General features: G+C 42.0%; 1 protein-coding gene across 6 annotated transcripts in view; it reads left to right on the top strand.

Annotated features, from left to right (window-relative positions):
- FGFR3 (fibroblast growth factor receptor 3) overlaps positions 1-23,519 on the top strand; it is a 146,822-nt gene that overhangs the window by 62,985 nt on the left and 60,318 nt on the right. For all 6 annotated transcript variants that reach the window (XM_073610931.1, XM_073610930.1, XM_073610929.1 and 3 more), the window contains exon 4: positions 8,976-9,029. In XM_073610931.1, coding sequence (XP_073467032.1) covers positions 8,976-9,029 — 54 coding nt within the window. The remainder of the gene's footprint in view (positions 1-8,975; positions 9,030-23,519) is intronic.

The raw sequence follows: 23,519 nt of genomic DNA, 5'->3' as shown, positions 1-23,519 counted from the left end.
AATTATTAAATCCAGCTGGGTTAACTGGGGAATCAACCCAATCTTTGTTATTTGCACAACGAAAGCTCACAAACTCCTCACCAGCTGAACGCCTTTCCCTAGCGCAAGTCACATGGAAACCTGGTGAGATGTAAGCCTGACCTCACCGCAAGTCTCTGTCTGTAGCCCAAATTAAAAGAAGCTGAAACAAAGGAATCGGGCCGCCCCCTCCCCTCCCTTCTCTGCCACCTTCTTATACATCTGATCTTAATCATGTCTTATTTGAAATTCCAGGAGACATTTGGAGGTCACATCAATTAAATAGTCAGCGAGGCATTTGGACTTTTGGAGTGGTTTCCCCCTCTCGCCAAGTCCGCCACCTACTTACTCTAGTAAAATAGTAACAGGAGAAGGGTCCCGAGGACTTCTTCTGAGCTCCTAAAATGTGTTTGTGTCTATAAAATTGCATTAAAATGCTTTAGAGATCAAGGGGGCAAGTTGTGGGGCTGGAATCGGGCAGCTGGTCGGACTTGGAATAGAAAACAGCTGTGGATTCGGAGAGGTGGTAAAGTGATAAAATGTTTTGATAGTGGGAAGAGTAATAATCTGGATGGTTTTTAAAGGATCAAATCTCCTATTCTCTGCCCCCTTACCCTGATACCACGCTGAAGCACAAAGGCCGGGCCTGAGTGTTTGTTGATCCTGCTTCTGGTCACTCTGTTTTTTCTTTTTTTAATTTTAAGAACTTTTTGCAAGGAATTTCCTTGAGAAAAAAAAAAAAAACTAAAATCAACTCTTTAAAAAGGAGTTTATTTACTTAGGTTAGCTTAAGAATTATTGGATCGGTTCCCCTCCGCCTTTCAGATTGCTGACTCCAGTCACCAGATTTTTGCAGTTTTTAAAAAAAAAAAAAATTTAAAGCTGAACTCCAGGAAATTTTATTTGCAAAATAAGAATAAATTTAATCCGCACCAAAAAAAAATTGAATTCTGAAATAATTTTCTTTCGCATTTTTCCACCGTTAGTGGGCCGCAGCAATGGCTGATTTTTGTGCGGTCATCGAATTTGAGTGATCGGGCATGTTCGGGTTTCTTTTTTTGAAAAACGAATGATTTTCTAATCGATGATGGGAGAATCGCGTGAGAAATATATTTGAAAAAGAAATGCGCATGAGCACAAGAAAAGAAAATTCCCTGAAAGAAAAAATTCCCAGCCATGAAAATAATTTTCTGTAGCAACCAGCGGCGGCCCATTCATCAGGATGCCGGGCGTGTGAATTACAGCGTGGGGGGGGGGGTTGAAGCACCTGATTAGAGCCATAGGCTCTAATAGGCTTCGAAATAGGGTGGGCTCGGAGCGCAGAGAATTGCGCTCGGAGTCCACACAAGCGAATATTCATTTGTGTTTCTAACACTGCATCGCCTCTCTGCCAATCAGGAAGTGTGAATCTGTTACTCATTTCCCGATTGGCTGAAAGGTCAGGCAATCCTATTGGACTCTTAAGAGGAGACGCATGGTGGAAGCCGCCGTGATCTCAGAAGGGAAGAGGACACAGGAGACGCTACCAGATGCCTGCCGATCCCCAATGTGCCCGCCGATCCCCGCTGCCGATGGGGTAAGTGTCGTAGGACTGGCAGACAGCGCCCGCCCCCACCCCCCAAAACAAAGACCCACCAGCCGCCACTGGTAGCAACATGAGGTGAAGTTGAAGGCTTGGTTGGTCAAATTTCAAAATCCATGGTGGAATCACCGGATCACAAAACGACAGAAAATTTGTCCAGCATTCGATATTTGACCTATGTATGGCCATGGGACAGTGTAAAATGTTAATGTAAATACAGTGTAGCTCAACATAAAATCAACACCTAAGCAATATAAGTCCCAAAAAATTTTGAAAATATTCCAATAATGTAAATTTGTTTCCAAAAATATAAAAGTTCATTGAAAATGATGACGTGTTAAATAAGCATTAAAGAAAACCAATAAAACGCCCCGTGTCTTCACTCTTCATGCACAGGTGCAACTTCTCCACCAAAGTGCCTGCTCACCTCAATGCAATAAACAACTCGCTCATCGTACTCCCAGCCAGATAAATCTCATCTCTTGCTTCTCAATGACCCAATCCACGGCCAGAATGACTTCTCCCGTTCAGCTGATATGTAAGGCAAAAAAAGGGCATAGACGTGGGAGAGATTTACTAAAACTGGTGCACACAATCTGGTACAGCTGTGCATAGTAACCAATCAGCTTCTTACTTCAGCTTGTTCGATTAAGCTTTGACAATTTAAACCTGGAAGCTGATTGGTTTCTATGCAGAGCTGCACCAGATTCTGTGCACCAGTTTCAGCAAATCTCCCCCATAGTGTACAGTACTCTGTATAACCACTTTATTAAAATACCCCGCTTTAAAATCCACTACAAGATCTTATAAGATCTATTGTTTATGTGTTGATTTTATGTTGCACTACATTGTACTTACGTCAGGAGATTTTATGTGCCCGGTTTCACCTCACTAAGAACATTTGGGGCCTCATAGACGCTTGAGCTTAAAAAAACGCTTTTGACAGCTTATTTTTGTTTTCTGCCTTTAAATGCCCCTTCATGTTAGCCTGAGTCCAAGTTTAACCACTTGATGTCCGCGCTATAGCCGAAAGCGCGGACCTCCAGTTCTCGTGCCGCCCGCCCTTCAGACTCATCTAAGCAGGGTAAAGGGCCGATCACAGCGGGCCCTTTACCATGTGATCAGTTGTCAGCTGATTACGGAAGTAAACAGAAGCCAGTTACCGTTTTGGTTTTTGTTTTGTTTTTTTTTTTGTTTTTTTTTCTTCACACTGTCAGTGTGAAGAAAAGAATAAAGCCGGTATAACCAGTTTCTGTTAGAGGGACATCAGTCCCACACCATGCCAACCAGTGCCCCCAATCAGTGACCATCAGTGCCTCCTCACTATGTGACAGCTGTATATCGATTAGGAAAAAGGTACTTTTTTTTTTTGTTAATTATTAAAAATAATTATTGTGCCATCATCCACATAAAAAAGAGAACGTAAATGAACAGTGTGAATTTAGTATCCCTTTAAAATAAGACAAAAGAAACAGTTCGGGCAGCACAGTGGCTAAGTGGTTAGCACTTCCTCCTGCCAGCACTAGGGTCATGTGTTCGAATCCCAACCACGGCACTACCTGCCTGGAGTTTTCATGTCCTCCCTGTGCCTGCGTGGGTTTCCTTTGGGTACTCCGGTTTCTTCCCACACTCCAAAGACATTCTGGTAGGTTAATTGGCTCCTGTGTAAATTGGCCCTAGTATGTATATGTGTGAGTGTGAGTTAGGGACCTTAGATTGTAAGGCAGGGATTGATGTGAATGTACAATATACACTATATTAGCAAAAGAATTGGGACGCCTGCCTTTACACGCACATGAACTTTAATGGCATCTTAGTCCGTAGGGTTCAATATTGAGTTGGCCCACCCTTTGCAGCTATAACAGCTTCAACTCTTCTGGGAAGGTTGTCCACAAGGTTTAGGAGTGTGTCTATGGGAATGTGTAACTATTCTTCCAGACATGCATTTGTGAGATCAGGCACTGATGTTGGTTGAGAAGGCCTGGATAGGTGTTCTATCGGGTCAGCACTCTGTGCAGGCCAGTCAAGTTCCTCCACCCCAAACTCGCTCATTCATGTCTTTATGGACCTTGCTTTGTGCACTGGTGTGCAGTCATGTTGGAACAGGAAGGGGTCATCTCCAAACTGTTCCCACAAAGTTGGGAGCATGAAATTGTCCAAAATGTCTTGGTAAGCTGACGCCTTAAGGGTTCCCTTCACTGGAACTAAGGGGCCAAACCCAACCTCTGAAAGACAGCCCCACACCATAATCCTCCTCCACCAAACTATTTGGACCAGTGCATAAAGCAAGGTCCATAAAGACATGGATGAGCAAATTTGTGGTGGAGGAAATTGACTGGTCTGCAGAGTGTGCTGACCTCAACCCAATAGAACACCTTTGGGATGAATTGGCGCGGAGACTGCGAGCCAGGCCTTCTTGTCCAACATCAGTGCCTGACCTCACAAATGCGCTTTTGGAAAAATGGTGAAACATTCCCATAGACACACTCCTAAACCTTGTGGACAGCCTTCCCAGAGGAGTTGAAGCTGTTATAGCTGTAAAGGGTGGGCCACCTCAATATTGAACCCTACAGACTAAGATTGGGGTGCCATTAAAGTTCATGTGTGTGCAAAGGCAGGCGTCTCAATACTTTTGGTAATATAGTGTATATGTAAAGCTCTACGTAAATTGTCGGCGCTATAGAAGTTCCTGTAATAAAAAAAATAATAGGATCCAATAAGTCAAGTTTTTTTTTAATACAATCTTCACCAAACATTTAACCCAGCAGGTGGCGCCATATGTGACAAAGGTCTTTTGTGTACTTTTCCTACAGCATTGGTGGACCTTTTTCCACGTGACTCCATGGAGGGCTCCCAGATAGGTGGGGATTATTAGGTAATTAATAAGATCTCTCAAATGATTCCTGTGGACTGTTTCAATATTTAATTTTGCTCTTTTTAAACTCGCTTATCTTTATGTGAACGGTAACCATTTCCTGCTGCTAACTGACATATGAGTTTTCCAACCTTTTTCCGTGACTTATTGCACACTGCGAGACCTCCCTTCCCCCGCTTCGAAATGAATAATTTGTGATTAATGGTTTCACTACAAATATGCCATCGCTGCTGGGATAAATGACACGCATTCACGGAGGAAAAAAAGAACTTTTTTTCCCCCAGATTTCTTTCCACCAAAAGTCCATTTTCTCATTTTCCAAGCAAGCTGTGTTTTCCCGGTGTGGATGTTCGCCCCCCTCTAGAGCTCTGTAGTGCCGACATACATTATGTATGGGGAGAAAAGTGTTTCCTTCACATCCCCTGCCGCAGGAAGCTCGGTGAAATTACTAAGCGGCGTTGGAGATGATTTCGCACGATTACTTTTATAAAGATATCAGAATATTTTAACGTCGGCTGTAGTATTGTGCCAGCCGAGAGCTCTGTGCGTTCCTCTTTTTCAGCGCGCCTCTGCTCTTCCTGAGCTTTTGATATGTTAAATACTCTTATTTTAAAAGCATGGCGGCTGTTTTTTTTTTTTTTTATATTAATTCACAAAAGAATTGTGAATGGCGTCTTCCTTCAGGTACCACGGAACACTAGACGCTCGCCCTCTTTGATTGCGATAGGATCGGGAACATGTTAAGTAGCACGTTTTTAAAATCGGTCAATGAGTTGCTAATTCTGTACAGCAAACATTGCGGATATAAGACGCTGATCGCACGCGGTTTAATCCTAGCCTGTAAACGCTCAGTCTAGAAAAGAGCATCAGCATGCTTTTTAAAAAAAAAAAAAAAAAACCCTCCAGCAGCTTTTCTGAAAACTGGTTCAAGTGGATATAGGGGAGGATAGTTACGATAGTTACTGTATGTAGTAATACGAAAGTGGAGAGTTGAAATCTGGGGCAGTTATATCGGCTTTTTAACACTTGCTTTGGTCTCTGAAGAGCAGTCTGCATTTGGATCACTCTTCAAAGAGAATTTGACAGGCGGTGAGGAGGCGTTGTATTGCCACCTGCTTTAACCCCTCAAACCCTGGATTTGCACGCTGCAACATGCCTGGAATGTACAGTGGTTAAAGTGGTTGTAAACCCTTAAAAAAAAATTCCCCAAAAAAAAAAAAATCTGCAAGACAAGGGCATAATGAGCTAGTATGCCTAGCATACTAGCTCATTGTGAATTACATAGTTACATAGTAGGTGAGGTTGAAGAAAGACACAAGTCCATCAAGTCCAACCTATGTGTGTGATTATGTGTCAGTATTACATTGTATATCCCGGTATGTTGTGGTCATTCAGGTGCTTATCTAATAGTTTCTTGAAGCTATCAATGCTCCCCGCTGAGACCACCGCCTGTGGAAGGGAATTCCACATCCTTGCCACTCTTATGCCGCGTACACACGGTCGGACTTTTCGTCTACAAAAGTCCAACGGACGCCGACGGACTAAAGCTGGCTGGTAATCCGATCGTGTGTGGGCTTCTCCGGACTTTCAGCAGACTTTTTCAGCCTCAAATCCGACGGACTTTAGATTTGAAGCATGCTTCAAATCTTTACGTCGTAACTACGACGGACCCCGAAATCCGCTCGTCTGTGTGCTAGTCCGACGGACAAAAACCCATGCTAGGGCAGCTATTGGCTACTGGCTATGAACTTCCTTATTTTAGTCCGGTGTACGTCATCACGTACGAATCCGTCGGACTTTTGTGTGGTCGTGTGTAGGCAAGTCCGTTCGTTAGAAAGTCTGCTGCAAGTCCGCCGAAAGTCCGCCGGAAGTCTGTCGGACTTTTGTAGACGAAAAGTCCGACCGTGTGTACGCGGCATTACAGTAAAGAACCCTCTACGCAGTTTAGGGTTAAACCTCTTTTCTTCTAATTTTATTGAGTGGCCACGAGTCTTGTTAAACTCTCTTCTGCAAAAAAGTTTTATTTCTATTGTGGGGTCACCAGTACGGTTTTTGTATATTGAAATCATATCCCCTCTCAAGTATCTCTTCTCCAGAGAGAATACGTTCAGTGCTCGCAACCTTTCCTCATAACTAAGATCCTCCAGACCCTTTATTAGCTTTGTTGCCCTTCTTTGGGCTACTTACCTGAGATCGAAGCACCCGCAGCGGTCTTCGTTCACCGCCGACATCTCTCCTGGGGGTTACTTCCGGGCATCGCGGCTCCGGAGCCCGCGATGACATCACTCCCGCGCATGAGCGCGGGAGCCGCTGGTAACGGTACAGTACAGTTTTCTTAAGTGCGCATGTGCCAATGACATCGGAACATGCAAATACATTTATCTCCTAAACCATTCCTAATCCATTCAGGTTTAGGAGATATCCAGTGTAGCTACAGGTAAGCCTTATTCTAGGCTTACCTGTAGTATGAAGTGATTGTAAAGGGTTTACAACCACTTTAAGCCCTATCAACATGTTTCTTTTGGGCAACCACCGTCTTCTATCCATGACGTGCATGTTTGGTACCTTACTGAGTGCTTTTTATACTTTTTTTTTTTTTTTGTCATTTGTATACTTTTTTTCTATGTAATATTCATGTTTGTTGCATATTTCATAATAAAATATTTTGTACTTTTTTTTTTTTTCTGTCCCTTGTCAAATCCGTGAGGGGTTTTGGCTTGTGCCTTAGGGCACTACTACTTCTACTTTTCTGACTATACAGATTGGACAAGACCCGGTATATACACACCAATTCCTCCAAATCTATTTTTCATGCTGCAACAGCGTGCGTTTGCGGGGCACTTGCAGAGCGGTCCCTTGCACTTGAAACGGTTGTGTGCCCACCGCAGGCAATAGGGGGTAAAGTTCCCGCTGTGGATGCAAAACACAGCTGCAGTGGCTAGTGTACACCCTTGGCCCTATTAAGTGAGTTGTTGGGGTAGTAAAATGTGGATCAGCCGCAGGGTTTTACCACCCCTTTTCCACTAGTGTGGCCAAGCCCTTTAAAGTGGTTGTAAACCCTCACCTATACCCAGTGAAGTGACTGGCCTCATGTGATACACCAAAATAAAAACAAATCCTTCTAGATAAGTTGTATCTGTCTATCTGCAGTCTTCTCTTCTTTACAGCAGTTCATACTTTATAAAGCTTGTCTGAGCTGTCAGAAAACAAGGTAGAGAGCTGAAGTTACACTCTGCAGAGCTCAGTGAGGAGAGCTCTGAGGGTTGATTGGAGGGATGGGACACACCCCCTTTATACTGCACACAGGATCAGAGCTGAGGCTGTAAATCAGCTGGAGGTCCCTCCCATGTCACTATTTTTTGCTTGGTGTCAGGAAAAAACTTGTCAGAAGTGATTCATGCTGATGGAGGAAGGAAGCAATGGACAAAAGTGACACTTGATGATCCTAATTGAGACAAGTGCACACTGTAGAGGGGATATGCTTTGTTCATTTTCATGTCTGAGGTTTACAACCACCTAAGCACTTTCCCTGACTTGTTCATTCCCCGACTTAGTTGGGGTAGGCGGAACACTTTGGTGGGGGTGGGTCAGCCATGCCTCTTGACCATTGACCTCTGGGGACACGCCTGCTAACCTTTGACCTTTTGGAGGAGGGATTCAAATCCCTGAGTCCTAACCTTGTTCTTCAAGGGGAAACTCTAACCCTAAGTTCTAACCCCAACTGACCTTTGACCTATGAACTTTAACTCAAAGTGCATCTCCACTTTGTGACTCCCCACCCTAAAACCCCTACCTTTGCCAGATCCCGCTCAGGTTTGTCGGAAAAAGGGTAAAAAAAATTTGTTTGGCTCGCTTGCTTCACTAGCTCGCCACGTAGAAGCTCGTAGGACGCGTAGGCTGCAAACAAATCAATATAATCATTAAACACATTTTAATATGCAAGCCCCTGAATTTTGACCTGGTATCAGCCTCTTGCAGTCCCTGTACGGTAGGGCTGCAGTGTGAGAAGCAGCACAATTAGTCCAATCAGTTCATTTGCTGACAAGGATAAAGCCGATTGACAGACAGGTGCTGTTTCTCTTTTTACTGTCCAATCACAGGCTTTTGGAGGAGGAGGTATCTATTACAGCTTGGGCTTAAAATGAAGTGGGTTGAATGATACTGTCCATCATTTAGCCTGGAAAACTATAAACATTAACTGACAGAAGAAAGTACTATAGGACATCATGAAATTGTAGATTTTTTTTTTTTTATTGCGGCAAAAGCTATATTTTAGTAAATTAGTAAATTATTTTGATTGGAGTTCTTATTTCAGTCCAAATGCACTAAATCCTGGCAGAAGTCATAAGTGGTTTTGCCCTTTAATAGGCAAGATTTGACTCAAATATGCAGTACAGGATTGCTTTTATGGTAAAGATGTGAAAATCATTTGTAAAAATCTCTGGATGACGTCTGACGGTTTTATAAAAGATTATTTTTCATTTTATTTTTTTCTTTCAGACATGCCGTCATCTGGTGATGATGAGGATGATGATGAGGAAGCGGAGGAAAGGGGTGAGTGTTGTTTTGCAAGGGAAACGTATATGGTTTTACCCACCTTTTTAAAGCATCTTTAATATTTCCACTTGTGTTTTGTTTTTTTATTATTTAACTTTTTAATTTACAATTTTTTTTTTTTTTTTTTATTAAGAGCTGTTTGTGTCTCTGAAAACTTGAACTTTATATTTACCTTATTACTTAGCCAGAGCGTCTCCTCTTCCCTACAATGCTCCAGTTTGCTGGGGGGGGGGGGGGGGTGCGCGCATTTGCTTCCTCACTTACAATGCAGGACTGCTGGCCCTGTATTGTAGGTGACAACATTACAGTGCCTATGTCCGATCGAGCACCGAAGAGAAGTGGCTTCAGGGGACTGGTCTCGCAGAGAGGAGTAGTTTTTAGTAGTTTTAATAGTACTCTATTCAAAGACTAGCATTTAATTGAGATCCAGATTAGCAGCCAGACTGGATCTCTTTATTATACAGCCCTGATGAAGTGGGAGATTTGGGCCAGGCCAAGCTTGTCACATTGGAGGTCGGGAGGGTGCAAGCACTGGTTATATTGGGTACTGTGTAAATAATCTACAGTGGAACCTCGGATTGCGAGTAACACGGTTAACAAGCGTTTCACAATACGAGCTATTATTTTTTAAAAATCCTGACTTGGTTTACGAGTGTTGTCTTGCAAAACAAGCAGGATTCAAGCTTCTGCAGTGTACTGCATTTGGTCAGAGGTGCGGGGGCGCTGGTGACACTTGGAGCCGTTCGGAAATACTCAGAAATACTCTGTTTCCGAGTGCATCCGAGTGGTCTCCGAGTATTTCCGAGTCTCCCCCCCCCACCTTCTGGCCACATGCGGTTTTGCATGCTATAGAAGTCAATGTGGAACAAATTATTACAAGCATTCTCCTGGAATGGATTATGCTTGTAATTCAAGGTTCCACTGTATCTCTGTATAGAGATGGGTCAGTTATCTTCTTCGTATAGAGATGGGTCAGTGATTTTCTCTGTAATAGGGATGGGTCCGTGATCTTCTCCGTAATAGGGATGGGTCCGTGATCTTCTCCGTAATAGGGATGGGTCCGTGATCTTCTCCGTAATAGAGATGGGTCCGTGATCTTCTCCGTGATAGAGATGGGTCAGTCAGTGATCTTCTCCGTAATAGAGATGGGTCAGTCAGTGATCTTCTCCGTAATAGAGATAGGTCCGTGATCTATCTCATGGGGTGGCACTGGAGATGCAAGAGGTGGTCAGGAGTACTGACATTACTGCAGATTGGCCATCACATATTGGTGAGTTTCTTTTCTTTATTTTCTTTTCTTTGGCTTTTTTTTTTTTGCAGCAAACAGGTTTTGTGCATGATGATTTTGTGGATGATGTAGCAGAACGGGTGTAAAATTGCTGTGAAAGCTGCTCTTGTTATGGGTACAAGCAAAATAAACTTGCGAGCTCTTGCAGTTCCCATGAGAATATTGTTGATATAACGTTTCATTTGTGCACACAGTGATATTCGCACTGACGATCTGTTTGTTTTTTTGGGATTACGGTTTCCATAATTCTTTTCAGCCGCCAATATTCCTGTCCTTGAATAGGAATAGTGAAGCCCAAGGTATTTCTCTTTGGTTTTGGTCCCGTGTGTGTTGTCGTGATTCTGCTTTTCTACATGCAAAGGAAAGAATTGTACAGATGATGATTTGTAAGGATGGTCGATTTCCTATGTTGAATAAGCAGTCCTTTTTAAAGCAGAATTAAACCCTCCTATTGTTTTCAGCCAAGGAAGTTGCCATCTTGGCCTCTGTATGATCTTCAACTGCCATGTGATCAGTTATGACACCAGCCATTGATGGTTTGACAGTTTAGTTGAAAGCACAACCAATGTGACAATTAAAATCTTGGCACGTGCCTGGAATGGAACTGTTTTTTTTTTTAAACTGTTAAACCGATGGGTTTAGTTCCGCTTTTAAAGTAACGCTCCAGGCGTACATGAAAAATAATTTGTGTTTAAAATGTCTCTAGGAACCCAACTTTCCTGACACCTTTATTTCTTGCACATGATTGTTCTGCATCCTAATTTTCTGTAGTCACCAGTATCTTCTAATTGACCCTTACGCTCAACTAAAAAAAAAAAAAAAAAATTAAGGGGTTAGTGATCTATGACTGCAGGCCACCTATCTGGTTCTGGCAGCCTAGAGGTGCACCAAATGGAAATTTTGGTACCGGTTGCACTTAATCCAAACCGTAAATGACAGTTTAAAAAAAAAAAAAATATATATATATATATATATATATATACATATATATATATTTGACTTTCTAATTAATATCATGAATTTAAATGACTATGAATAGAGATGCACCAAAATTTCGGCGGCCGAAAATGGTGTTATCGACATTTTGACGTGACTGTGCTGATAATGGCACCGAAAACGCATGTGATGTTGCCGTGACGTTGTCGCAATTTTACTGCGATGTTGCGGCAATTTTTACCATGATTTTACTATGCTTTTATGGTGTAGTTTGTACAGGTCATCAGGTCATGTGACACATAAACTGGATCAAAAATGTAACACGGGTGCCTTATTGATGCGTTTTTATTTCCATTTCAACAGGTAGGTGTGTTTTTTGTTTTTTTTTTAAACTGACTAAAAATGCAGCAAGCAGAATCTTTAACACCGCAACAGACCAGTGTAAAGACATACATAGAATTTAAAGGGATGCATTTTTCTTGAACTTTTCTTGTGCTAAGGGTGCCAATAATGGCTGACGAATTCATATTCATTTAAATTCATGATATTTAACTAAGAAGTCAGATATAATACAATTACCGTATTTATCTGCGTATAACACACATTTTTCCATTTCAGCACCAAAATTTCCATTTGGTGCACCTCTAAATATGATTTTAATGTCGGCCGTCATCTGTACCTTTTTTAGCGCAAGAAAAGCTCAAGAAAAATGCATCCCTTTAAGTTCAGTTTGTCTTCACACTGGTCTGTTGTGCTTCTGTTGTGGTGTTAAAAATCTTGCTTGCTGCATCTTTGGTCAGTGAAAAAAAAAAAACGCACCAAAAATGCATTGAAAACGCAGGAAGAACGCATCAATAACATACCTGTGTTGCGTTTTTGATGCGGTTTTTGGTTTTTGACCTATAAAAAACACACACTAAGCACAGTAAAATCATGGCAAAATCTCGTGCGTTTTCAACACCATTATTGCTACCTTTCTCTGACGGAAAAATGCCAAAAACACCATTTTCGGCTCATATGTTTTGGCCCATCTCTAGTTTTAAGTAAAAAAAAAAAAAAAGCTGAGCGTTTAGTACTACTTTAAGGTTCCCTAGCTATTACCGTAAGAGCGTACAGCTTCCACTCCTCACTCCTACATAACTTTCCTAAGAAAACAGTGTGAGACACATACTTCTTCGTAGTAACCTTTATTCCATCACGTCTCCTTACGGGACGAGCCGGCCAGCCATTGTGGCTTGGACGGTGCCAGCTCTTGCCATCAGTGATGGTGTGTGGTTTTTGAAGAACCTGTCATTTGCTCTGATCCCCCCTTGGTCTGACACAATGGAACAGTCTCTCCAGCACTAACCAGAGGAATTCCGTGGGCTGCCGCTTACACTGCTCACTCTTGTCTTGCCGGGATCCGTTTCTGACCGAATTCTACCTGTAATGTAAAACAGGCCCTCGCAGGAAGGTGAAATATTGTCACAGATCAGCACTTTTGGTCATTTCTAGGTTTTTCTTCTGCTCCCCAACGCTGAAAATATGTTTAATAATGGTGTTTTTGGAACATTTTGCCTGGTAAATTGGCAGCGGGAACTCGTGGCACACGTGGAAAGGTATTGGGCTCAGCATATATTGTATGTGCCTGTAATTATATATACGATCTATAGGCATCTGTGCAAATAGACAAGATGGATGGAGGGGGAGGAATGAAGCATGAATCCATCCAAAACTAAGGTTAGGTTATGAAACAGTCAAAGTTTATTTGTTTTACTATTTGATTTAGTATTGGATAGCTTTTAGAATAGTTAGAACCCCTACCACTTCCTCTTTATTTATTTTTTACTTTTGTGGAGGAAAACCCGGGCGGGGGAGATTTCTCCCCACCTCCTGTCCTTCTGTAGTCACCACAGGAAGTGAGGAGATCTTTTCAAAGTAAAGAGAAATGACCCCTTGAAGAGTTGTCACCATAACAGGTGCCTCCCTTGAAAAAAAAAAAAAAGTTTGGGCAACTTCTTAGGCCTCTTGCTCATGGACACCTAAAAATGCCTTTTTTTTTTAAGGTATTCAGGCTTTTTTTTTTTTTTTTCAAAATTAACGGTCTTTTGTTTACAGCGCAAAAAATAAAAACCGCAGAGGTGATCAAATACAATTAAAAGAAAGCTCTATTCGTGGATGGGGGGGGGGGGAGAGAGACATCAATCATATTTAGGTACAGCGTCACACGACCACGCTATTGTCAGTTAAAGTAACGCAGTGCAGAATCACTAATAATGGCCTGGTCATTAAGAGGGTAAAACCATCCGGGGCTGAAGTGGTTAAAGATGAACTCTAGTACATTGATATCGGTGTTGGGTCAGAGTGGAGTGACTCATTACCCTGCATGGAGCTATTACGGCTTCTGGAGGAATTTGGTGTCTTGCGGGGACAGTATACAATCCTGCCTCTGGCCGTATTCTCAAGCTGCGTCACGACAATGGTTTGGAATAAACACAGACGTATTTAATGTCAGGCATGAAGAATCAGACGGAGTTTCTGCCACCTTCTCAGCATATTGGCAGGATTATACACACTGAGCGCATGCTGCCTCCTGGAAACAGAACGTGATATTTAACTCTTTGCAGGAAATAGCGGTATTGTGTGTCAGTCCTCTCTGTGAGATGAATAGAACAACGGAGAAAATAAACGGTCCTCACACTGTCCTACGGAGGTTATAAAGCTCTGCAAAGTGCAGCGATGGAGTGGAACTTCCCCTGGAAATCAGACAGTAATATCCTTCTATTACATAAAGGTAGCCTGTATAGAAGGACTTTTATAATTGATCTGTCATTAGCAAGATACAGGACTGCCATTACTGATCTCTTTCTGAAAATGCTGGTTGCCTGGCTGTTGTGGTAAACCCACCGTTTTCAATACTGAGTCCATTGACCTTAAGCAATAATGCAAATCAATTAGTTTCATGGGGGAAAAAATAGTGTGTATGTGTGTATGTTTATATGTATGTGTGTGTGTGTGTGTGTATATGTATATGTATATATATATATATATATATATATATATATATATATATATATATATATATATATATATATATATATATATATAATTTGTGACACATCCTAGTGTAATTGAATGTTATCAAAAATGACCTTTCCTTTGCAATCTGCAGCTCTGTGAAATGCAATATGGCTACCTGGAGGTGTACAACACGCCCCCACAGAAACGTAATTTCCTGCTTGTGTGATTGGCTCACTGATTTTTTTTTTTTTCCCCAGAAGTCTACACTAAGCTACAAGTCCAATTTTTGGCATCCCCTGCAACAAAAATTTCATTTTTGGTAAGATACTCCCAATAGGAAATCACATCTAAAGGGATGCAGACCCTGCAATTTTCCTCATTAGAGCCCTGCAGGTGAAGCAGCTGGTTGATTAACTAGGTATGCAGGGGTGAAGGGGCATGTCAGTTTCCCATTTCACCACCTCTGCTTTTTTTTTTTTTTTTTTATTGATCGTTGGGACGCAGGCAGCCCCTGCTGCACAGCATCCTTAGTTGCTGGGCCGCAAGCAGCGATCTGTAGTAACCCTGTGGCTCGGCGTCCTGAAACCAAAGGGTGCTAGATCGCAGAAGACTGCGAGTAAGGGCTTTAGGCGACTGTCTGTGTCCTGTGTAAGGGCTGTCTGTGTCCTAACAAGCAAACACAGAAGGTGGCAAGGTCCACCTGCATCCTAGCGACAAATAAAAAGTTGAGCAGAGGAATTGAGTTGGAACCCTCTAGCAAACACAGCGCCTTTCGCAGAGCCCCCTCACTGATAAAGGGGTGATGGCAAGTGAGATCTGCCTGAGCTCATCCTTGGTAATACACACAAATCGGGCTTCTGTCAGGGAAGGAGCAGAGAAGCTGGAAAGCAAGGAATAAAAGTGTTTTCTTCAGATTCCTTTTGAAAAAGCAATATGGGTATTTAGACATGAATGCATGGACCTGTATTACATTTTTTTTTTTTTTTTTGAGAGTTGTTCTTTAAAGCGTATCTAAAACCAATAACTTCACTTCTTGTCCTGGAGACAGAAGAGGAAGTGAGGAGCCTAATCTGTGGCCTAAGGGCCACAAGTGGCCCTTTGGTATATGTTGTGCTGCCCTCGGACCTCAGCAGTCAGTAATGGGAACATTGATTAGGGTAATAGTATTGACCTCTGCAAGCCTCATGTAACATGTTCCCAGTTTCATATGGTCTTCTGCAGCATATCCCCAGCCAAAAATGTGTCCTGTCCACACTCTCTGACCCTCATTTTCCCTATTAGGTCTCCAGTTTGACAGTCCTCTCAAGCACTACATATATTGAACATTGCGTGTGGCCCTTGTGGTGATGTCAGGGGCCGCATTTGAGAACCCCTTTATCGGGTAAGTTGACAAGCACTACTTTAAGGCATTTGTCACTAGTCACAATGTTTCCCCATTGGTGACTATAAGAGAGGGTAACTCTACCCAGTGGGGACACAGAAAGTAATACATTGATTGGATGAACTCAATCGGTGTGCTTTTTTTTTTTTTTTTTTTTTAACCCCACTATGTTACTATAAAACCTGACTGGTTCAAACTCCTCATGCTATCTAGAAGAAAAAAAAGGGTTTGAATATACATAAAATGTTAGGGGGAGGTAAAGTATAGCTGAGGGGTTTACCTATTGTGTATGTCTTGGTCCCCTCAGCTGTAGTCTGGGCTGGTGGGCTCTTGGAAGAGGCGCACGCTCGCTCACAAGTCATTTGGGTGCCGCCAATGCTGGAAGGACATCAGTATATGAAAAGCTGTCAGTACTTAAAGCCGAGTTTATTTGTGACAGGAAAAGGACTGTCTGCTCGTACAGGCCCAACCTCTGCCAAGTTTACCTCCGGCCAAACATTCTGCTAAGGTGCATTCCAACTCCACTGCTCTGGCACTGACCACGCTTGTCTGGCAGCCGAAATTGTGCGAGAAGCTTTTCTAAACGCCGTTCTTGCCACAGAGGCTGCTTTTATTTTGCTGTGTGGCCTTTCTTCCTGTCCTGTCCCTGATAATGGGAGATTTTCAGAAAACCAAATAATGGGGGAATTCTGCAAAATATTACGGCCGATTTACATTTGTGGCAAAAAATGGCAGATTATGTTAAGCTGTGTGCCACGTAGTGCGATCTGATTGTACAACCTTTCTACAATTCACCTGAATTCTAGGCAGGAACAAAAGGTTTAAACACATGCAGTGAAAATACCTGCATTTGACCTTCTATCCACATCTAAGCAGAAGAGCTAGAGTGTAAGAAGAAGCAGCAGCACAAGAGGACCGTCATGTTGATGGGACTGAGCCAAGTGACAGATGAGTTCATCACTGTGCTGCTTCTCCTGTCACTGTCCAGTCACCGGCTGGGAGCGAGATCAGCATGACCTTGGTTCAGAGGAAGTGTGTTGACCATTAGAATGAGAAATGAGAAATTAGAATGAGAAAAAAGTACTACATGCAAAATCTCTGGATTGAAGATAAATATTGCAGATTTTGTTCATTTATATTTGAATGGATTATGTATTTTATCTTGGAATGCATCTACAGTATACCATGGCGTATTCTTAACTTCTGTAGTCGCTCAATGACTTGGACCTTTTATTTATTTATATTTAATGAGGTTGCATTTGTGTCATGGATTGCATGGCTTCACAAACAATACTGGTGGCCCCACTGCAGTTCTTAGAACATCTCTTTAGGATGTGATGAGCAAGATTTCTTTCTTTCTTTCGCTCTTTCTTTCGCTCTTTCTTTCGCTCTTTCTTTCGCTCTCTTTTTCTTTCTTTCGCTCTCTTTTTCTTTCTTTCGCTCTCTTTTTCTTTCTTTCGCTCTCCTTCGTTCTTTCTTTCGCTCTCCTTCGTTCTTTCTTTCGCTCTCCTTCGTTCTTTCTTTCGCTCTCCTTCGCTCTTTCTTTCCCTCTCCTTCGCTCTTTCTTTCCCTCTCCTTCTTTCGCTCTCCTTCGCTCTCTTTCTTTCGCTCTCCTTCGCTCTCTTTCTTTCGCTCTCCTTCGCTCTCTTTCTTTCGCTCTCCTTCGCTCTCTTTCTTTCGCTCTCCTTCGCGCTCTCTTTCTTTCGCTATCCTTCGCGCTCTTTCTTTCGCTCTTTCTTTCTTTCGCTCTTTCTTTCCTTCGCTCTTTCTTTCCTTCGCTCTTTCTTTCCTTCGCTCTTTCTTTCCTTCGCTCTTTCTTTCCTTCGCTCTTTCTTTCCTTCGCGCTCTCTCTCTCGCGCTCTCTCGCTCGCGCTCTCGCGCTCTCGCGCTCTCGCTCTCTCTCTCTCCGTGTGAGCAGTGTCTTGTATTTATTTCAGTCACTTAGTCTCTTGTCATGTGCTTTCATACTCTGACAAGCTTTTTTACAATACGAGTTCTCTTGGAACATGAAGAGTAATAGTGGATTGCAGTTGGGTCAAGTTCTCTGAAAAACATTGGCGATCTAGAAATTATTTCACCATGCTTGCGGAGAATAAGCCACTCCATCAATCCAAGTCTACTTAGCCAAGGCCATTTCCAATTCACCACAGCGCACTATACGTACCCCCCCCTTTCATGTTTCTTCTGTTTCTGATAACAGCCCCCACCTCAATTTTTTTGAATGCCCCATGTACCCCAGTCTGATTGTTTACAGTCGTCATATTGGTGGAATACTACTTTTTCTTTTGGGGGCCACAGATTGAACAAAGTCCCTCTGTCTCTCTCATTTCCTCATTTGTCTCTCATTTTGGTCTGATCTATATAATTGTATATTAATTGTATTATTTTTCAAAAAGTACTAAACCATTCATTCAATTTCTAAATTGCTGCATTTGTAAATATCAGAAACCAATATAAAGGACTGTGGCAGGGGATGTGTCCTATGCTTTCATACTTTTGCTAATAGGCGTCCCTCGTTCCCATCTCAAAAAGTTGGGCGATATGGAACAATACATTTTTCATGGGGGAGCCCAGACACCCCAGTCTGCCCGTTTACATTCGTCATACTGATAGAACACTACTTTTCTTACAGGGGAGGACCCAGACACCCCAGTCTACCTGTTTACATTTGTCATACTGGTTTAATTTTCCATAACAATTTCTTTTCTTTTTTCCTTTCTCTGAAGAGAAACTAAAATATGCCATTTCTGTGGTAAGACCGCGCTATTCTCCAAGAAAGAAAATATATTCCAAAGCTGAATTATTAAAGTAATTTTCCATTACGAAGGCCTGTAGGTCAGTAATTCCCGTGATTGATAACGTGTATTTAGTGTCACAGTCTGAACAGATCTCATCTCTTCCAGCAAAGTGTGAATAATATGATTTTCTTCAGTCAGATTGTATCCTTCCTTAAAGGTATACATTTCATCACTTACATCAGAAATCCATGTATTGGAATCGCACAGCGTGATTTAAGGCTTGCTTAACACAGACTTCGAGCCTAGAATACTCATCACACTTATGATTCTGTCTTGACACAGTCTTAAGTATGTTTCATATTTCAGGTTAAAATTTATATCCATTTTTTTCCAAGTCTGTAAATCTTTATTCCAGTAAGGATGAAGAGAACTTTACTGGTTCTAAGATTTCTAGAAAGCAGCTTGATGGTTTTAAAGGGTGTAAAAGATGAGAGGAAATCAAAGCATTGGTAGGGTCTATAATAAGCAACCACATCATCCTTCCTTTTTTTTTTTTTTTTTTTTTTTTTTTTTTTTTTAATGCACTAAGGGGTGATTTACTAAAACTGGTGCAAAATCTGATGCAGCTCTGCATAGAAACCGATCGACTTCCAGTTTTTTTTTCCAAAGCTTCTTGCATTTCACTGTAGAACAGTACTGGAAGCCAATTAGATGTGGTGCATGCAAATAAAGAGCAAACTGACAGGAGGAGAGAGCAGAGGGATGACTTCATCAGCCAACTTCTGGTCGTTGACAATGTGGTCAGCAGGCTGGATAGTGGAGATAGGACACCATGGGATTCTTTACCTGAAGTGGTGTCATCCACCTTACTGTGGTGTGTGAGGAAACTTTGTACATCGTAGGACTAGATGGGCAGAAATACACTTGCTCTGGCTAGTAAAACGGCTTCCATATGTGTATTTCATCTGTGTATTTAGCTGTCTGCCAACATATGCTCTTAAAGCGGAGCTCCACCCACAAGGGGAAGCTCCGCTTGTCAGCCTACTCCCCCCTCCGCTGACACATTTTGGCACCTTTTGGGAGGGGGGGGTACCTGGTTTTGACAGGTACCCACTCCCACTTCTGGCTCAGTTCACTGTGGTGAAGTGAGCTGAAAGTTCACCCCCCTCCATTTTTTTTTTTTTTTTTTTTTTTTTTTTTTTTTTTTTTTTTTTTTGAGAGGTGCTGCAGCACTCCCTTTTTAAAGAGAGACTTTTAATCACTTGGTAGGGTCTCAATCACTTTGAAACAAACAAAATGGTCCCTGCCCCCATCTATAACTGGCACAGCAAGGAGCACATAGAAGGGCAACGCATGCAAGACAAAACCAGAAAAATTCCCAGCACAGCTCACCAGCCAGTCTGCTTACCAGCCGAAATAACCTGTCTATCAGTATGCATTAAAAACAGGGGTTTAGTTAGCACAGATTTGCAAATGCATGTGGGAGCTGTAAGGCCACTTCACGGCACCCTGTAATACCTGCAGTCCTAACTCTTGTAAATTTATGAGAGTCTCCACAGTGGAAGCACATGTATTCTAATGACTCTGAGGATGTCCCAAAATGTATATTCACACACAGTACAAGAGTTAGTAGTGTACTTGTCCATGTAAAGCTGGCCATACACAGTTCAATTTTGGCCGATTCCTACTAAATTGGGCAACATTTTGTTCTGTGAGCAGCCCTACTGGCACAACCCGGCTCGGCAAAAGTCATATGAAAGAAAGATGCCGAATGGAATGTTCTTGGCTGAACAGCACCTGCATCCAATCAGATGCAGTCATTGTTTGGGTCTTCTGACAGCTGCGGGTGATGGCTGTCAGAATTAAAATATTTGGCACGGAAGATTCCTCCATCCATGCCAAACAGAATGCTCAACGGAAATCAAAAGATTTCTCTTGTTACTTAATGCAAATGGCCAGCTTTTCTCCTTTTGAGTAAAAATATCTTCTTTTATTGCCATAGGAAAAAAAAACAGCTTATTATTTTCCTCTGTCTAGGAAAGACAACATAGACAGCTGTACATTATGAAATAATGGATGCTTTTGGCAGGGCACAGTTACACTAAATTATCAGCAATCCTAATGTGCCAATCTAGGGGTGATTTCAGGTTTACACACAGTGACAGAGATCGTACTTGCACCTGAGTGTAATTTTCACCAGCGGGAAATTAGGGGATTTTAGTCAACCAAAACAAAGAAGCTTTAATGGATTCTTATCAGGGGTTGGCATGCTGTCTGTACACAGAAACACGTGTTCGTGGCAAGGCAGCCAGGCTTTTTTTCTTCCTGGTGTTTTTTATTTTTTGGTTTTGGTTTTTGGTTTTTGTTTTTGTATTTGGTGTTCTACGCTGCATGTAGATGGCTCACCTCGCACACACTTCTCCACTGTCCGTGTAGCCTATTGAAGTGTAGGAAGCCATTTTTCTCTTACAGGCTGGGAGAATGTGAATTCTACATGACTATGCATTGACAAGACTGCAGAAAAATTGCTAGACCCCGGGAGACGAGGAAAATAACGGGGGAAGAAACTTATCGTCCACAGTTTATCCATATTAGAACTCCTCTAAACTTGTCTTGAATTGCGTTTTTAGGAAATCTCTAATCCAGGGGCGGACTGACAACTCATGGGGCCCCCGGGAAAAAGGAGAAGATTATGGGGCCCCCAGGCAGTAGATTATGGGGACACACAGTATACACATACAGACACACAATATACACACACAGAATACACATACACACACTGAAAAGGTACTGGAGAGGTGGGGCAGCTATAATCTTGGGATTACATACATACAGATTTTTACATACTGTCCCTGGTTTTATTGAGGCTGGCAACCCTGATGGGGCCCCTTAGTGGCATGGGGCCCTCGGGCAGTGCCCGAGTGCCCGAATGGTCAGTCCGCCCCTGCTCTAATCCATACTATAAAGAAAAAAAAAAACTTTTACTGGGCATAGGCACCATTCAGAGAATGCTTTGGGTTTTCTCAATGAATGAATAGCATTCTCTGATTGGACACGGTAGGGGGGCGAGGCAGTTTTGTCACGTTCTCCACTTCGTCCAACCAGAGAATGCTTTGCATTTATTGAGAAAATGCAAAGCATTCTTTGAATAAAGTCCATGCCCAGTGGCCTACCTGCTGTGTTCAGAATGTATTAGGGCAGCCATTTAGCACAAGATCCGAAAGCTAGTGGAGATCACTGGAGAAGAAGTGTCTACTACAGTCATTTCCAACTTCTAGAGCAGCCTTTCTCAACCCTTTCAACACAGAGGAACCCAGAGACCCACTTTCCGGTCTCAGGGAACCCCTGCTAAATATTGCTATATCTACAAGCTATGATGCATTAGTGTGGTGGCTGGTGAGAAGAATGCTCCTTGCACTTGTGGTCATTGGGAAGAATTATTTCCTTACAGATGGCTAAAAAGATCAATGGTGTCAGTGGGATCTTACCTGAGAGGCAGAAATTGCTTGTTGCTCAAGGAACCCGTAGCAACCTGTGGAGGAACCCTAGTTGAGAAACTGTTCTGGAAGGATCCCACAGGTATGGTATATGCATGGTTACATTGGTCCAAGCTGGTGGTTTTATTCATAACAGGTGTCCATATATTCTAAATCATTAAAAACTTTGACTATGTGAATCTTGTTTACATTATTATTATTGTTTTTAGTAAAAGCAAAGAAAAAAAAGTCAAGCTTTGGAGCTCATTGTGCTACAAGTACAAAGAAAACCATTACTGTCATTGTGCAGAGCCATGTTTGTTTCACGTGGATGGAGTTGGCAGCACTTCTTGGCGTTGACAGACAATTACTTTCTAAATGTAGCAGTCAAATTGTATAAGTTAGCAGTAGTTCAGCAGGGACCCGATTCTGGCCTGTCGCTGCTTGTCTGGATCGCTGGGGGGAAAATAAACCATTCTGCCAAAGCATCTGCTTATTACCATTGGCATTATTAACGCCTTTTTTTTTTTCTTCAGATAGACACAAAGTCTAAGGTGACTCAGAAACGTGTCAGTTCGGGAGATTGCTACTTCAGCCTGTATAATCTATCAAGTGTATTACGATAACTGTATTTCTATTTACTCTCCCATGCTAAAAGAACTTCTTAGGGCACTTTCACACTGAGGCGGTGGGGACGGTAATGGTAAAGTGCTGCTAGTTTTAGCGGCACGCTCTTAAATCAACCCCCCCCCCGAAGGGGTTGAAAGAGCCCGCAAAGCGGGGGCCTCGGCAGTGCTGGCCATTGATTTCATTTAATTTCATTGATTTCATTTCATTTCATTTCATTGATTTCAATGGACAGGGCACTTTAGGAGTGGTGTATGCACTGCTCTGCAGGTGAGCCAGTTTTCAGGCACTATTTTTAGTGCTAAAGCGCCTGAAAAACGCCTCAGTGTGAAAGTAGCCTTAAAGTAAACTTGTCATTAGAGAAATTAGGAGGCTGTCATTGCTGTTCTCTTTCTGAGTATGCCAATTGACTAGTCATCTGTATCCAATTGAAGATCAAGCCTTTTCTAGCACTTTTTGTTTACAAGTAAAAAAAATCAGTATTTTTTTTTTTGCTAAAAAATTACTTAGAACCCCCAAATATATATATATATATATATATATATATATATATATATATATATATATATATATATATATATATATACATACACACATACACTTACTTTTTTTTTTTTTTTTTTTTTTTAGCAGAGAACCTACAGATTGAGATGACGATCGTTTTTTTTATGTCACACGGTATTTTCAAAGCGGTTTTAAAAAAAATACACTTTTTTTAATGCAAAAATACAATACATAACCCAACCTTTTGGTAGAATATAAAAGATGCTGTTGGGCCAACCTGTCACGCAAACTACGATACTTAAAAATCTCCATAGGCGACGCTTTAAAAGTTTTTACAGGTTACCTGTTTAGTGTTACAGGTCTAGCTCTAGAATTATTGCTCTCGCTCAAACGTTTGCGGTGATACCTTGCATGTAGGCTGCGAACACCGTTTTCGTGTGTGTGACTTCTGGGATGGGGGGCGCTTACATTTTTTTTTTCTTTGTTTCATTTTTTACACTGTCCCTTTTTAGTTTTATCACTTTTATTCCTATTACA

Source organism: Aquarana catesbeiana, linkage group LG01 (assembly GCF_042186555.1).
Source record: "Aquarana catesbeiana isolate 2022-GZ linkage group LG01, ASM4218655v1, whole genome shotgun sequence".
Taxonomy (NCBI): Eukaryota; Metazoa; Chordata; class Amphibia; order Anura; family Ranidae; genus Aquarana; species Aquarana catesbeiana.
The sequence above is the reverse complement of the archived record's forward strand: the minus strand, read 5'-3'. Positions and strand labels throughout refer to the sequence as shown.